The sequence below is a fragment of the Scomber scombrus genome, chromosome 16, assembly GCF_963691925.1.
Source record: "Scomber scombrus chromosome 16, fScoSco1.1, whole genome shotgun sequence".
Classification (NCBI taxonomy): Eukaryota; Metazoa; Chordata; class Actinopteri; order Scombriformes; family Scombridae; genus Scomber; species Scomber scombrus.
Genome location: NC_084985.1, coordinates 27950698 through 27967044, shown reverse-complemented (window position 1 = coordinate 27967044; position 16347 = coordinate 27950698). Strand labels below are relative to the sequence as shown.

The window sequence follows — 16347 nt, the reverse complement described above, 5'->3', positions numbered from 1 at the left end:
CTGATGCCTCACATCCAGTCCCACTGATGCCTCACATCCAGTCCCACTGATGCCTCACATCCAGTCCCACTGGTGCCTCACATCCAGTCCCACTGATGCCTCACATCCAGTCCCACTGATGCCTCACATCCAGTCCCACTCATGCCTCACATCCAGTCCCACTCATGCCTCACATCCAGTCCCACTGGTGCCTCACATCCAATCCTACTGGTGCCTCACATCTAGTCCTACTGAGTCTGAGAGGATCTACCAGAAACAATGGTAGAAACTATCCAGAGCTTATAGAGACATACTTGAAGGAGTCTGAATACTTTGAGCTTGTTCCAGCTCTTCGTTGAAGTTATAATGTGTCTACTCAGCAGAGTCCTGTTAGTTTGCTTTTTAATTGCTGCATCGTCCATGGACACAGTTCTCCAAAATTCAGCCTGGATAAGCTGTGTTTGGAAGCTTTGAGATGTCCACTTGAAATACAAACTCATTTCAGAGTGTGTACTGACTGACCTCATTGTAAAGAAATAAATGACCATGCACGTTTATCCAAAATCTAGACGAGACATTTTTGTTTTTTCTCCTGTTCACATTCAGCGAGGCGGACCACGATAGACGAACTCCGTCTCCGGACGTCATCATCCTGTCAGACAACGAGGCCTCCAGTCCCAGAACAACCCCTCGCCCTGAGGAGCACCTGCACCATGCCAACCTGGACATGTTCAAGGTAAAAACATCCACAGCAATCACTTGTTCAACCCCCGCGCAGCTCAGAGGAACACCCTCACTGTTCAGGAAAGCGTCTCTGTAATTAACTTTGTGTTGTACATCAGTTTGAAACCTGATTAACACGTCAGAGTCAGAGCTGTCAAAATGAACGCCTTAATTGTCCCGGATTAATCAACATAATGAATGCATTAATAAGACATCATAGCAATAGAGCATCCACATGGCAAATCATCTATTACAGCATACAGGAGGAATGATAATACATTGTAAGGATCATGATCTGAACTATAATACATGGTGTGTTAACAGAAATAAAGAATCTCAGGTAATTAATGGAATTCATCAAACTGTATTAACTGACATGATGTAAGAGAATCCAGATATAATTAAACATTGCAGAGGTCAAACTGCTGCCTTCAACGTCTTTATTTAAAGGTGTGTAACAAGTTGCCTTAAATTTGCCATCTAAAGACCGTGTGTGTGTGTGTGTGTGTGTGTGTGTGTTCCAGGGGAAGACGGGAGAGGAGAGGCAGCAGATGATCAAAGCTCTGAGAGAGGAGCTGCGTCTGGAGGAGGCTCGCCTGGTGCTGCTGAAGAAACTGAGGCAGAGTCAGATGCAGAAGGAGAACGTGGTGCAGAAGGTGAGAGCTGCTGCTAACACACACGTACACAAACACGCTGGCTTTCATCAACCACTGATCCCACTGCTGGACACTCTGCTGCAGCGGTTCTGTCAGAGGTCGGTGTACCTGCCGACCTCACTGTGTCTGTGTTATGATGCATAGAAAAAGATGTTAAAGCCTCTCTAACACAAATCACACATACGTTACAACACTGACAAGTATACACAGTAGTTATTTAGATCTTTACATGTTTTCTTGCATGTAAGACCATTGTGCAAAGGAGCAGGAAAACATAAAACAGTGGTTCTCAAAAGGGTCTGCCAAATAATTTGAATAAATCAGATTTGAATAAATGACCAAACTGTGCAACAAAGTGCACCTGTACTCATATAACCTGGGGTTATGATAGGTAAACGTTCATCTATCCTACCCTCATTAGCTTTGGGCCAATAGAAATGCTGATGATTGTGACACATCACATCTATTATTGGTTGTTTATCGGTTTATTTGCACATTTGAAAAATAAAAGTCATAGAAAAATAGTCAATTAAAAATAAAACACACGTGCGGGTGAGGTAGAAACGCACTATGAGCTTATCTTAAAAGCTCACCTATAAGAGATAAATGCAAAGTAGAATATCAAAAATAAACATTTTATATCATTTACCTAAATAATGTACAAACATTACTAAATATAATAAAGCAAAACATCAAAAAAAAATATATTAAATACAAAAGAAATAAATTCACAAAATATTCCAAAACTCTGGATTATGTACTAGAATCTTTTGTCATCAGAGTTTCATTTTTGTATCTGGGCAAAGACAGATAATCAGTAAGTAAGTGCAAATTTCTATCCCATAATGTGGCTCCATTGTATCTTATTGAATATTGTCCTCCAGCTGTATGGTACATCAGTATGTACAGGTTATTAATCTAGTTGAATATTGGTATACCTGAAAATTACAAATAAAAAATGTTTTGAAAGTTTTTGGTCAATATTTACTCATTTATATCAACTTCAAAATTCAATTAATCAAACATATAAAGTGCATTACACTTCAAAAAAAAAAGTAGAGCAGTTGCATCACATGAAGTGGTGAGAGTTGACATTCTGACTAAATGTTTCTGCAGCAGTAATATTTTATGAAGATATGTGGAGAAAGTGCTGACCCATACAATATTATAGTAAGTGAGGTATGGATACATGAATCACTCAGTACACTTCTAGCTATACTAAAGACTTGAGTCAGTCCATGTTGACATGTGACGTTAGGTGCAAACTAGCTGCGTTCAGAACATATGATGACAGTTATGTGAAGTTTGGGATTATTGAGAGCAGCGACAGGAGACCAAAATGCGTCATGTGTCTCCAGGTGGTAGCAAACAAAGCTAAAGCCACATCACCCGGTGTTACAGATCAGCTGGTTTTCATGTTAACTGGTTACCTTTTGTTTGTAAATATCAGGCGTTTCTCATGGCGACAGATTTTCCAAAAACCAGTTGTATTTTCTTCCAAATTCTAACTCCCCACCCAGGATGTTTGAACCATGTCTTCTGTCTGATGACATAGTTTTGGTGAAGTCACAAAGAAAGCCGCATTATTAAAGCTGGTGGTGTATAATGTTGACCTTTCCCATTATAAATATTTGCTGGGATGTCGTCATTTTGTGGTTTAGATCGCTGCCCCCAAAAACTGAAAAATCTGGAATTCCCCGACATCAGCAAAATACACACAGATCGACTAAAGTCAGACGCTCACAGTTATGTTATCCCTCCTGTTTCTTCCGTTTTAAACAAAGCTTAGTGTGCACAACATTAAGGTAGCAGCTTCTTGTCTGACTGTCACTTTCTGCGGTTAGAAAGACAAACGTTGCCGGCGGCTGGTCCTATCAGTCGCTCTCTAAACTGCAAAACTAAGTCAAACTGACCTCTTGTGAATTGTGCCCGCAGACTGAGCATGCTCTCTGCTCTGGATCAACCTCCTACAGCTCCTAGCTCAGTTACACTGATTCTATGCATATGTACAGATGAAGGAGCGAGACCACCAACACAATCAGTACATGGACAACCAGCACCAGCATGACAGTAAACTAGATATCTGCTGAAAAAACTAACTCCACTGTGTATCTGAAGTATTTTGGGAGCATTTCTATCTTTATTTTCTAGTGGACAGTGAAGCGAGCAGGGGGGAGGAGGGGGAGTATATCAACAAAAAAATGATATCAACAGTATTATCAAAAAAAAAAGAGCCAACAGGACCCCAGCACACCCTGCCACAGTATCTTTAATATGCACACACACACACACACACACACACACCCATAGGCCTGGACACTCTCCAGGCTCGTTATCAACGTGATGTTAGTTTTGCAGGTGGTTTATAACACATTTGCAGTGACAAAATCCAAATATATACCTTTAACCTATTCTTTTTTAAAGAGCTTTCATCCCATGGCCTTCTTCAATAAATACAAGTTAGTCTGACATCATGAAAGCTGAGTATAGGACTTTGTATTAAATGTCGTCTCTGATTGGCTGTTGTTAATCTGAAGTTGTAAACAGAGGCTGTTATATGATGTGAAATAGAATATGTAATAGGAAGGAAACAGCATTGGTTACAGGTATGTAGAGTATTATAATGTTTAATAATGTGTTTATGTGTGTGTGTGTGTGTGTGTGTGTAGGTGCCGGTGGTCCAGAACACTGCCTCCTCTGTGCAGCCTCCTCCCATCCACAGCTCTCCTGGCCTGGGGAAGCTGCCGGTGCGGCCGGGCATGCACAACCCAGATCCCCAGAACCTCCGCACTGCACAGGTGTGTGTATGTGTGTATGTGTGTGTGTGTGTGTGTGTGTGTGTACATGTCAGAAAGCATTTCAGTGCTATACGTGTAGTGAGGGCATGATCAGACAGTAAGAACCTCATCACCTTACACTCATACAGACCATGACGTCATGATGCTGAGTCAGCAAGAGCACTGGGTCAGAAAGGGTTCAAATGTCATCTCAAACTATTTTTCAACAGAATCTACTTTTATGCAAACGTGCAGGGTCAGCTGTCTGTGCTTATATATTGACATCAAACCCTGTACTGAGATCATCACCTTGTAGATGAGTGGGAACCAGACTCTGACTGTCTAACTGCAGATTATAACTAATAACTCATGTGCACATTCTGAACAACCTCAATCAGCAAAAATCTAGAAAAAATGAGTAAGTATGAAGAGTAATTTTCTGAGTCAAGCCTGTAGAGCTGCACCAAATAGTGGATTTATTGATTGGTTGTCTACTATTCTGATAATAGATTAAGTGTTTGGAGTCATTTTTTAACAAAAAATTTCTGAAAATTTGGAGTCATTTTTTAACAAAAAATTTCCAAATTCCGTTATTCCAGTTTCTTAAATGTAATTCTTTTTTTGTCCTCTATAACAGTACACTCAATATCTTTGGTTGTTATAAAACAAAACATACAAGGACATCCTCATGAGCTTTGGGTGATCACGTGTTTTTAACATTTTCTGACACTTTAGAGCCCAAACAACTAATGAATTCATTAAGAAAAGAATGGAAGGATGAATCTGCAAACACACTGCACTTTTTAATGTACACTACTGTGCATTATCAGTATTTTAGGTGTAACATTTCATCACTCATGTATATCATCATTACACCAGTATTCCTCTCAACATACTGTTACAGCTTGTTTTACTTATTTATTATTTATAGTTTCTTTTTACTATGCACTTTGCTGATGTAACACTATAAATGTCCCCATTGTGGGACTATACAATGAAGGATTATCTTAATCAATAGTGAAAATGGTCATTGGTCTCACAAAGCCTGTTTGAGTACATATGGACTTAAATAAGTCCTGAGACATGTGGACATTTGGAGGCTCAGACTCAGCCTGTTAGGAAACTTGAGTTTGACTGTCTGAGTCTTGGACTTGATGAATGTTCTCTTGGATGCAGTTCCTCTGAAGGAATCCTAACAGAAAAGCAAAGCAGAGAGAGAGGTGAATGTTCTCAGACTCACAGCCAGCACAGTGTTTAGCCTAAAGGTTCTCCAGTGTTCTTCAAAGATCCTGTTCAGGTCTCTGTGATCCTGATGAGACAGACAGTCTGAGGTCTGCTGCAGCAGGTCAGGGTGAAGGTTCAGAGGAGCAGAGCAGTGATGTGGACTGACCTCAGGACTGAGTTCAGTGCAGAGAATGAATGGGTTAGTGGACTGTGTGTGTGTGTGTGTGTGTGTGAGAGAGAGAGAGAGAGAGAGAGAGAGAGATAATGAGTCAGTCTCCTGCTGAAAGCCTTTGTTCTTGTGCTTTGTTCCTCCATTACATGTTGAGATGGTATTAAATATTCAGCAGATCTCTGTGTTTATGGATGGCTGTGTGTGAGTGTGTGTGTATACGTGTGTGTATATGTGTGTGTGTCTTTCTTTGTGTGTGCTGGATTATCTTGTTAGCTTGTTTTGTATGGATGATGATGTTCTGCCTGGTTTGTTAGTTCAGTCAGTGAGCAGCTGCTGCCCTCTGCTGTCCACACTGTGTACAGCATCTGTCTGAACAGCACATGTAGCCTAATTTATAGATTAACATGTAGATCCACAGTGTTATGCATGTCCACCCAGCTGAAGCTAAAACAGCTCAATCACTGTGTGTGTGTGTGTATACATATATATATATAAACAAAAAATCACTACAATATAACATACATTAATACATTTAAAAACAGTGGTAGACTTCATGAGAATCAGCTTTCAGTTTCTCAAAAATCAGGTAGATAGATAGTTAGATATTTTATTCATCCTGAAGGCATCCAGTAGCTTATATGACACACACATACACATACATAAAAACACTCACAGAAGACAGTTTAGACATGCTTACAGATTCCAGGAAGTATTCATAGTGGAAGTGGTGTAGTAGGATGCTATGATAGGATACAATGTGCACAAAGTGACACAAAGTGCAATGACTGTATCTGATACAGAATATAAATATACAATAGAACGATACAAGAATGTAAACGGCAATAGAAAAATACCAAATCTTTAATACCTTGACAAGAAATGGCAGCCAGTAGTACTGCTGGTGATGAGGTTGGGGATCAATAGCTCTGAATCATATCTGCCAAATATCTGAGCATCACTTCTCAAATCTATTTCTGTTCAGCTTTACTAACTAAAGCAAGTTAGTGTGTGTTAGCTGTAAAGACAAAACACACACACACACACACACACACACTGAAATAACACCTGTTAACCCTAACCCTTTTACCAGCTAAACAGTAAAGATCCTGATTCACAGCTACTGAAACATTAGCATTGGTATGAAGGTGTCCTGGTGACTCAGGGGTTAAACACATTGAGATGACTCATCACTGTGTTGGTGTTTTTTGGGGCCAACAAGTCTGCTTGTGATTGTGGTTTGTTGTCACAGAGAAGTCTTTTCTTTTTTCCTCACAAACATCAGCCTGCACAAAGAATGTGAACACGAGAGCCCTGAAGTCTTGAGAGGTGGTCTGATGTGTTCTGATGTGTTCCATACATACGACATGAACTGAAGTATGTGTGAGGACATCAGACATCTGGTGCTCTGACCAAACCACAGACTGCTGTCATTCTGCTCTGGTGTCAACTTATTTACAGAATGAACATTCATTATGTGGAGCTGATACTCTGTGATCTGACTGAAACAACATACATACAGTAATAGCAGTGCTGCATAACAACAGATTACTCAACCCCCACCCACTCATCACCCTCCCAAAAACCTGCTGCCATCTGCTAGCTGCTGGCTGCAGTCACTGCAACATCAAACCTGAGCATATTGCTTCTTGTCTTTTTCATATATAAACACATAAATTACAGGTTTAACTCATCATATTATCCTTATTATTATTATTATTATTATGGACTAGTTCCTCTGTAATGCATCTTTAATGAGATTATTGTGTCTGTGTATTAAAGCTGGTGTATGTTTATTTCCTATCTGCAGGGTCACACAGTCATCAGGTCAGCAGTCAATGCCAACCTGCCGCCCATGCTGATGTCCCAGCGAGTGATCGCACCCAACCCCGCCCAGCTGGGCCAGCGGGTTTCCTCCAAGCCGGGCATGGGCCGCTCCAACTCCAGCAGCATGGGCAACCCCCTCAGCTACCAGCAGGTACACATCCCAAACCTGACTGTGCTCCAAGGCCTGCACTGCATCCAATAATACAGAGCGTTTACTGAGGGGGAAGCATTTGTGTCTGTCATTAACACTGAGTGAGCGGATGAGAGCAGTGGATCTCACTACTGTAGTGGATCTGACTGAAAGCAGGTTGAATTAGAGGTTAAAAGGGTTGAAACTACAAAGTAAAACTGAACACTGTTCCATAATAAGCTGTAGTGAGAGCAGGTCTGTAATATAATGTGTCTCAGCAGTGTGTTGTGAGGTTTACTCCATTTGTCTTCAGAGGGATGGTTCTTAAAAAACACACGTAAATGACAGTTTATGAAATATGACAGGATGTGATGGACAGTGATCCAGGAGTCTTACACTTCAGATGATTGTAGCTGCTCCCTCTCTGACATGTCACAGTGTAACACACAACTCCTGATGTTGATGATGATGATAATGATGAAGCTCTGACACAATACTAAGCAGCAGATGATGTATGTGTGTCTCCCTGCAGGCCAGCCAGCAGGTGGCAGCTTCCCAGCGCTCAGGCTCCAGTGCCATGTACATGAACCTGGCCCACATGCAGGCGGCGGCGGCGGCGGGGGCCGGCGGCGTAGGGGGCGGCCTGGGCGGAGCCTCGGCCGTCAGCCCGTCCACCATGTCCGGCTCGGCCAGCGGCGGTGTGAGCTCCATGGCCGACCAGGCCAGCAGCCAGGCGGCAGCCAAGCTGGCCCTGAGGAAGCAGCTGGAGAAAACCCTGCTGGAGATCCCCCCACCCAAACCCCCCGCCCCGCTCCTCCACTTCCTGCCCTCTGCAGCCAACAGCGAGTTCATCTACATGGTGGGGTTGGAGGAGGTGGTACAGAGCGTGCTCGACAGTCAGGGTAAGCAACACACACACACACACCTGCATCACCTGTTACAGTCTGAGCTGAGGCACATATAGACTGAACCTCTCCATGTGTCTGGAGCACAGTGAACAGCCATCCAGTCATCTACGTGCTGCGGTTTGTACAAGTGAAAGGTGATTGTGTAAAGTGAAGTGTCCAAACACCCACACATGTAGCAGTGAAGCAGCTACTTGTGTGTGTGGTGTTTGCAGTAACTGGCAGCAGTGCTTAGAGCCTGTGAAGATCTCAGTGGGACTCAGAGCAGATACATGCACAATGCTCAATGAAGCTCACATGTTTTGTTGTTTTTTACTTAATTTCCAAATATTGATCAAAATAATCAGATTAATCAAACTGCATTAGAGTTTGATCAGGTGGCTGTGAGAAAATGTTTTAAATTCTCTATTATTGATTTTTGTACATGGAAAGGTTAGCTGGTAAGTGTTACATTATTGTGTCCATGTAACACTAAACTTGTGATCTGGAATATGATAAAAGTTCTAGATGTGTGTAAAAGCAAGAAAAAACAGTCTGCACACTGCAGCTCCCAATGCAGGTAGACTGAACAGGACACCACCAGTGATGTTTGGAGCTCAGTGCTCCTCCACAGACTGAGACGATGTCTACCTGCATTGGGAGCAGCAGTGTGCAGACTTTTTTCTTGCTTTTACACTGTTGTTATTTGGTCCAGCAGCTGATCTCTTACTCTGAATGTGCACATACACCACAAACCTTTTTTTTTTTTAAAGTTCTATATCTGCCACACAGTTGTTTCTACATTGATGTAGAACATATGTGTAACTGTCCAGATACTTACTGTCTGGACTGTGTTTCTTTAATGTAGAGAGACTGTGAGCTGTCATTAACAATAGATAACAATGTTTATATGAGGCAGTAAGCAGAGCTTCAGTGTTTGGACATGAACTATGAATCCAGCATGTTATAAACTTCAGCTCCTTCATGTTTGTTCATCCTTGTGTCCTAAAACAAGTTTACAGATGTTTTACCACTAACAGCTGAGCAGGTGTTGTACAGTTTACTGTGGTGATACAATACACACGTCCCTGCTACCTGGTAGTGTGCTAACACACACCTTAGGGGTTAGAGATGTGGGTTAGAGATGTACCATAGATATCACATTTTAACATATTATTGGCCAACAAGTAAGCAAATTAAATCATGTTATTATTATGAAATTTAAACAGATAATTACATCTGATAAAGTCATCAGAGTCTCAGTCTGCTGTCCTCCCCCCTGCTGTCTGTCGGTGCCTTTTTGCATGAGGGCAGGGCTACACACACACACACACACACACACACACACACTACAAACTGTTACAAAAAAGTACACTCTTAACATTGATGTTGTAAAAAAAAAAAAAAAAAAAAAAAAAGCATCATCAACCAAAAAATTGATATTTTTATCTTCACGTTTTTGCTTTTGTAATAAGATAAAATTATTGTTTATCATATTGATCACAACAAATAATGATCAGCTATCATTATCACCACTGAAATTGGATATGAGTGCATCTGTAGCTGGAATACTGAGGTCAGACTGTGATGCTGTTGCTCTCTATTTAAGGATCAGTACAGTTTTTTATCAGTCTCCACTAATAAAAACTGAATACCGAGTCAACAGCAGCTTTATTACGTTTCTAATCCCACTTTGATCAAAATGTTCAGTTAGACATAAAGGGCCCCATCTTGCGGTCGGCGCACAGCGGCTGGTGGGCGTGACGCATGTGTCTTTGTTAGTTTCCCCCGGCGCAGTTGTCATTTTCTCGCCCTGCGCCCACGTTGTCTAAATAGCAAATGCACTTCATCAGTCTGTGCACCTATGGGCGTGTTGGTCTCAAAATGAGGTTTGGTCAGGTACATTGGTGGCGCGTTGCTATTTTGAGGCAGAAGAAAGCGATTGCACTACTGACCAAAAAAAAAAAAGAAAACAGGTCTAAAGTCACTGGCGCATATTTCACTGTTATTTAAGGGGCGCATCATCAAGAGTCCAATATGCTCCTAGATAGGCGGGTGTGCTGCACACAGACACTGTGCTTGTTACACACACGGACGCGCAGCAGCACACAAACATGCAAAACATTACAAATAAAAGGACCACAATGTGAATTCGTATTATGATGTACATCAACATATTAAAAATACATGTCATATTAGTTAGTCATAATATTTATCAGATTTGATTAATTGTAAAAAAAAAAAAAAAAAATGGAGAGTGCCGCTGCAGACAGTCCTAACAACCTATGAAAGTTTGCAGCCTCTGAGATGCTCCACAGAGCACAGTGCCATCACGCACAGCCACTCACTGTTTATTAAATCAGCTGATGACACCAGGCTGCTACATACCTCTACACTCATCAGACTGGTTGGTTATATCTCCATATTCTTCCTTTTATATGAATTAAATGTGAGGTTAGCAGCTCATCAGCCAACTTTCTTTTCAGCAAATGTAACTCATGTTTTATTATTGAAACACATTGCTGAGTAAATGCTCCGTTATAATAGCAATCTGCCAAAGTGACAGCGCTCTTGGATATTAAAGGGAATGGGAGATGACACTCTGATTGGTTTACCGTGTGTTACGCCCAAAACACGCCTACGATTAATGAGGGGACTTAAGTCTAACCCTTTTAGACCATGCGCCTGGCGCAGTGACCATTTTTCCGCCGTTAAAATAGCAAAAGTGAATTTGGACTCGCCCCAAAGACAAAGACGCTTCACGCCATGCGCTATAGATCGTTAAAATGGGGCCCAAAGTGTGTGTGGGTGCAGTAACTGTAGATGAACAACAGGTGCAGACAGAAACTAAACCTAATCACTTGAAGGATGAGAGTTATCAGTCACTACCCATCATGGTTTCACCAAGAAGCAGCACACCACCCTCTCCACCACCCTCTCCAAAACAACCTGTGATTGTCATTGACTGAAAGTGATGAGTGAACAAGCAATGATCCAGCAGTGTGTGTCTTCATGAGGCTTCATATGTTGCTGTTGGCTTTTCTCTGCAGGTAAACTCCGGGGGAATCTGGCCCGCATGGAGCCCTTCTTCTGTGCCCAATGCAGAACCGACTTCACCCCCCACTGGAAGCAGGAGAAGAGCGGGCGAATCCTCTGCGAGCAGTGCATGACGTCCAATCAGAAGAAGGCTCTGAAGGCGGAGCACACTAACAGGCTGAAGAACGCCTTTGTGAAGGCCCTGCAGCAGGAGCAGGTCGGCAGCACTGTCCCTCCACACATCCAACTTCACTCTGATTCTTTGCATAGCCACCATTTCTTATATTTATATCAACAGAAAGTGTATCACAACATACCCCATTTGACCTCCCAGTGTAGGATTTACTTCATCATATTCTGTGCACCTTTGTGCCTTTTTAAGGAATGAATGAATATGAAGAGTGAAGAGTGGTGAGTGTGTTTAAGTGGCCAGTTAAACAGCAGTAGTTTAAAGTCATGTCCTGAGGATCATGAGTACAGCTGGCTTTCACTCTCACTATCTGATAAGAGCTGATGTAGTTCTGGGGTATAATGGTGACAGTGGGGAACCTCTAATTCAGACCCAGTATAATGAGTGTGAACACTGTTCCTTGTGGTTTCCTGACTCCTTTCCTGTGTGTTTTCTTATCAGGAGATTGAACAGAGGCTTCAGCAGCAGGCGGCCCTCTCCCCCAGCTCGGCTCCTACTGGCCCCAACGCCTCCAAGACCGATTCCATGATCCGACACCATGCCCTCCGCCAGGTAGAGTGCTGCACAACACCCAGCAGCCCTGATCATAAAAGAGTCTCGCCCACACAATAATACTCTGCTTTAAATAATCATTTGTTGTTTTTCCACTACAAATATATGAGAGAAACTTTGCTTATATGAGAGCGCTTTGTGTGTATTATCTACCACCAACATTTATATTGACTTTATATCAGTGAATATAATGATATTTCTGATATTATTATTTAAATATGATAGACAGCATCATAACAAGTTAAAAGGACCCCAAGGTTTACTGCACGATTTTAATAGTTAGTACAATATGTTCATGGTGGCATGGAACAAAGCACAGCATGTTTTAAGCTGGTAATGAATAATTGACTAAAAACAAGTACTGCATGAACAAACAGTTTACATTGTACGTGTGTAATCTGTGCACCGTGTAACCGTGGTGATGGAGTTAATGGGATGTCTGTGCTGTCCTCAGGCTCCTCAGCCTCAGGCCTCCATGCAGAGAGGTCTGTCCAACTCTGCGCGAGGCGTCCTGTCTAACTTCGCCCAGGCCTCTCAGCTGTCAGTGGCTAGCAGCCTCATGGGGATGACCAGTGCAAAGCACTGTGGCGGCGGAGGCAGCAGTAGCAGCAGTAGCAGCAACAGACTGCAGCATGACAGCCGTCGCCAGATCTACAACATCCCAGGTAGCTACAGCACACACTGACTGGTTCTGTGCCAGAGACATCTCAGGTCCATGTTTAGATCCTTTAGCTTCACATTAGTTCTTCCACCTCCACTGTATTTTACTGCTGTGGGACAAACAACTAGCAGCCTCATAAATCAGAATCATAAAGTAGCATAGGTCCCTTGCCGGATTCGAACCAGTGACGCTACGATTATGTGGCATTCACTCTTACCACTCGACCACCAGGGCACTCCTGTTCTGTATATAGACAGAAAGTGGTAACATCTGCCTTATAAGACTAGATCACTTTCACTCATAATGATAGTGAGTAAGCCATATTTTAACCTTATGGGTACATATTCACACATTTACACCAATGTTCCATAACTGAACAAGATAGTAGATTTCACAAACAAAAGCTGATATCATTATCAGTGATGTCCAGCATGAACTAATGACAGTCAGTCCCTAATAAAAGTCAGATAATAAACATTGAGGTGGTGAAATTTAGGGCTGCAACTGACAATTATATTCATTATCAATTCCAAAATACCTGTTATATGTTCTTAGGGCCCACAGAGATCTTGCCCAATCTTGCCTGATCACCAGTCCAAAATATCCAAGATATTCAGTTTAACACAAAAAGTTTTACAAAAACATACAATGAAATTCAGGTGCACTCAAGGACCGGGCTGGTGACACAGAAGCTTCTGATTGTCACATTTGAGAACCTGCAACCAGCAAATGTTTTCTTTTTCCTTTAATTTGATTATAAAAATGGTTGTAGATGAATTTCCTGGTGATCAATTAATGGATTAACTGACCAACCATTGCATCTCAAGTGGAATATTCTGTGCTGTAAGGTTTTGTTCATGCCTGTGTGAGCCTGTATGGAGCATCCACTGACGCTTTTATACTCAATGCATTGAAGTGCTGTCTAACACTCCAGGGATAATACTGTCATATAAACACAATGTTGTGTGAAGATGTAAGAAGTCAGCAAGTGCTGCCACAGAATGTCATAGAGCAAACTGTGTGATGTGCTGCATAGCTCCTCAATGCTGAGCTACTATTATTATGTTTATGGCTAATCAACTAAACAAAGTGTAGAGATGGACACTTTTTATTTACTGTATAATTCCAGTCATTTCCACTTTGCTCTTTTTTTCATTTGGCTCCAGGTGTCACATTAAAAACCAATCAAACCTTAATGTGAAACTAGCTACTAAAAAACTAAGTAGAATCAATTGGATTTAGTAGTAGTAATTAGTAAGTGATATTATTTCTGTTCCACAGAAAAATCCAAAGTGCAGAGTTGTGAGTGTAACATGACTCAAAATAAAGTCTCTAATGAAGGCCTGTCTCTAATGAAGGCCTGTCTATAATAAAGGCCTGTCTCTAATGAAGGCCCGTCTCTAATGAAGGCCTGTCTATAATAAAGGCCTGTCTCTAATGAAGGCCCGTCTCTAATGAAGGCCTGTCTATAATAAAGGCCTGTCTATAATGAAGGCCTGTCTCTAATGAAGGCCTGTCTCTAATGAAGGCCTGTCTCTAATGAAGGCCCGTCTATAATGAAGGCCCGTCTCTAATGAAGGCCTGTCTATAATAAAGGCCTGTCTCTAATGAAGGCCCGTCTCTAATGAAGGCCCGTCTCTAATGAAGGCCCGTCTCTAATGAAGGCCCGTCTCTAATGAAGGCCCGTCTCTAATGAAGGCCCGTCTATAATAAAGGCCTGTCTATAATGAAGGCCTGTCTATAATGACGGTTAGGTTCTCTCTTCAGTTTAGGTAAATAAACACCACTATTTTAGAGTTTACAATGACTGTAGAGCATTTCTGAAGCTAAGGCATAGTGTTTTGTGTGTGTGGAGCTTACAGTCCACTCTCTGTTTCTGTCTCACCCCCACAGGGTTAAATATTGCCTATCTGAACCCAGCGGCAGTTGGAGCCCATAAGAGCTCCAGCTTAGCAGACCGGCAGAGAGAGTACCTGTTGGACATGATCCCACCTCGATCCATATCGCAGTCCATCACCGGACAGAAATGAGCCCCGCCCCCTAACCCCCCGCCCCCAACCCTCTCCCGCCCCTCTGAAGCCAACCCCCCATCCTGCCCTCCTACCCCACACTGAAGCACTCCCAGATCAGCCAACATCCCCCCCTCCCCTCAAACCCCACCCCCAACCATCGCATGCAGTGCCTGTCCGTGTGCCTACCTTAAAAACCAACCCGAAAATCCACCAAGTCAGACAAAGACACTAAACTGTCAGTGCATCTCAAATTTTCTTATTATAGTAAAAATTCTTCTTCGTCAGCGTTGTTTAACAATTGTAATTCCCATTATTATCGCTGTTGGTAGCACTATTATTATTATTATTATACCTGCAACTACCTTTTTTGCTTCGGTTACTATTACTCATTATGCTTTTTTCTTTTATAAGTGTTGAATCCATTTTTTTTGTTTCTCTGCTGTCACTCTCTTATTTTGGCGAGTGACAGTGAATCATTGTAGGGTCGCTTTAGGCCGTGATCATATAGGATTTTTTTGCTCCACTCAATTATAAAACTTAGATGTGAGTATTGCTAGTAACAGAAGATCAACAGGGTGCATTCTGGTTGCTATGCAACATAAAACAACTTTGAAGCTTTGTTAGCTCACTAACTTGAAGTAACAAAGTGGATAATATTGATAGGAACAATATTAAGTGAGTAACTGCTCTACTCGCTCTTCAAAAGAGGATGAAGAGCTCGTTCTAAAAATGGAGAATGTGGGGGTGGGGGGCGTAATCGTGGACAGAGCACCCACACTTGTATCATCTCGCTGAACCGACCCATTTCAAGAGCTGTTCTCACACCGATTTCGCAGCTAAAAGTTCAGACACATTGAGCTTGGAGTTCAGGGCAGCACCCCCAAATTTTCGAGGAGTCACCCCTTGCCAACCGTCACAGCGAATCAACTGGAAATGATTACCAAAAGGTGCAGACGTGTTCAAAAGAGAATCCTATGCGATCAGGGTTTTTGAAAAGCTTTTCCTTTGCTAGTCGGCTCCCACCATCCTCCATCAGTTTCCTCATTTTCTGATGTCAGCATCTCCTGTCCAGATTTAACAGTTACCGGATGGATGGTAACACGGGACACACTGTAGTTGTACTAATCAGGGCGGACAGATGCAGCAACACCCCCCACTGCAGCTCCAGCTGACCAGCAGAACAATACAGACTCCAGTAAGGAGAGCTGATGTGTCCACACGTGTCATGGCGACAGGCCGGAGTCCATCCAGTATTGACAGGGAGGAGGATGATCTCCCCTCAGAGAGAAGTTGATATTCCCTTCCTGGTTCCATCCCATCTCACCACCTGCTGCTCACCCCTCCATGAATCCCCTCCCCCCCAATACCTTTGGTTATCCAGTATGCACAGACTGAACCCTTTCTACCCAGCAGTTCCTCTTTGACATCACATGTTCTTTGAAAGTGAAAAGGACTCCAATCTGAAGGTGGGAGCACGTTTTGTGCATCCAAACCACAGATTCTGTACCTAGAAACCTGAAACCCCAG

The 16347-nt window shown here is 42.4% G+C and overlaps 1 protein-coding gene across 2 annotated transcripts in view; it reads left to right on the top strand.

Annotated features, from left to right (window-relative positions):
• The window catches only part of gatad2b (GATA zinc finger domain containing 2B), a 47166-nt gene extending 32312 nt beyond the window's left edge, over positions 1 to 14854 (top strand). Inside the window, exons 3-11 of one of the 2 annotated variants that reach the window (XM_062436013.1) lie at positions 586 to 715; positions 1233 to 1358; positions 4028 to 4156; positions 7339 to 7506; positions 8018 to 8387; positions 11420 to 11622; positions 12037 to 12147; positions 12602 to 12812; positions 14702 to 14854. In XM_062436013.1, coding sequence (XP_062291997.1) covers positions 586 to 715; positions 1233 to 1358; positions 4028 to 4156; positions 7339 to 7506; positions 8018 to 8387; positions 11420 to 11622; positions 12037 to 12147; positions 12602 to 12812; positions 14702 to 14838 — 1585 coding nt within the window. In that variant the 3' untranslated portion in view covers positions 14839 to 14854. Of the gene's footprint in view, positions 1 to 585; positions 716 to 1226; positions 1359 to 4027; positions 4157 to 7338; positions 7507 to 8017; positions 8388 to 11419; positions 11623 to 12036; positions 12148 to 12601; positions 12813 to 14701 lie in introns of both variants that reach the window. The other variant, XM_062436012.1, reaches the window with a different exon arrangement.
• Positions 14855 to 16347: the final 1493 nt, after the last annotated feature.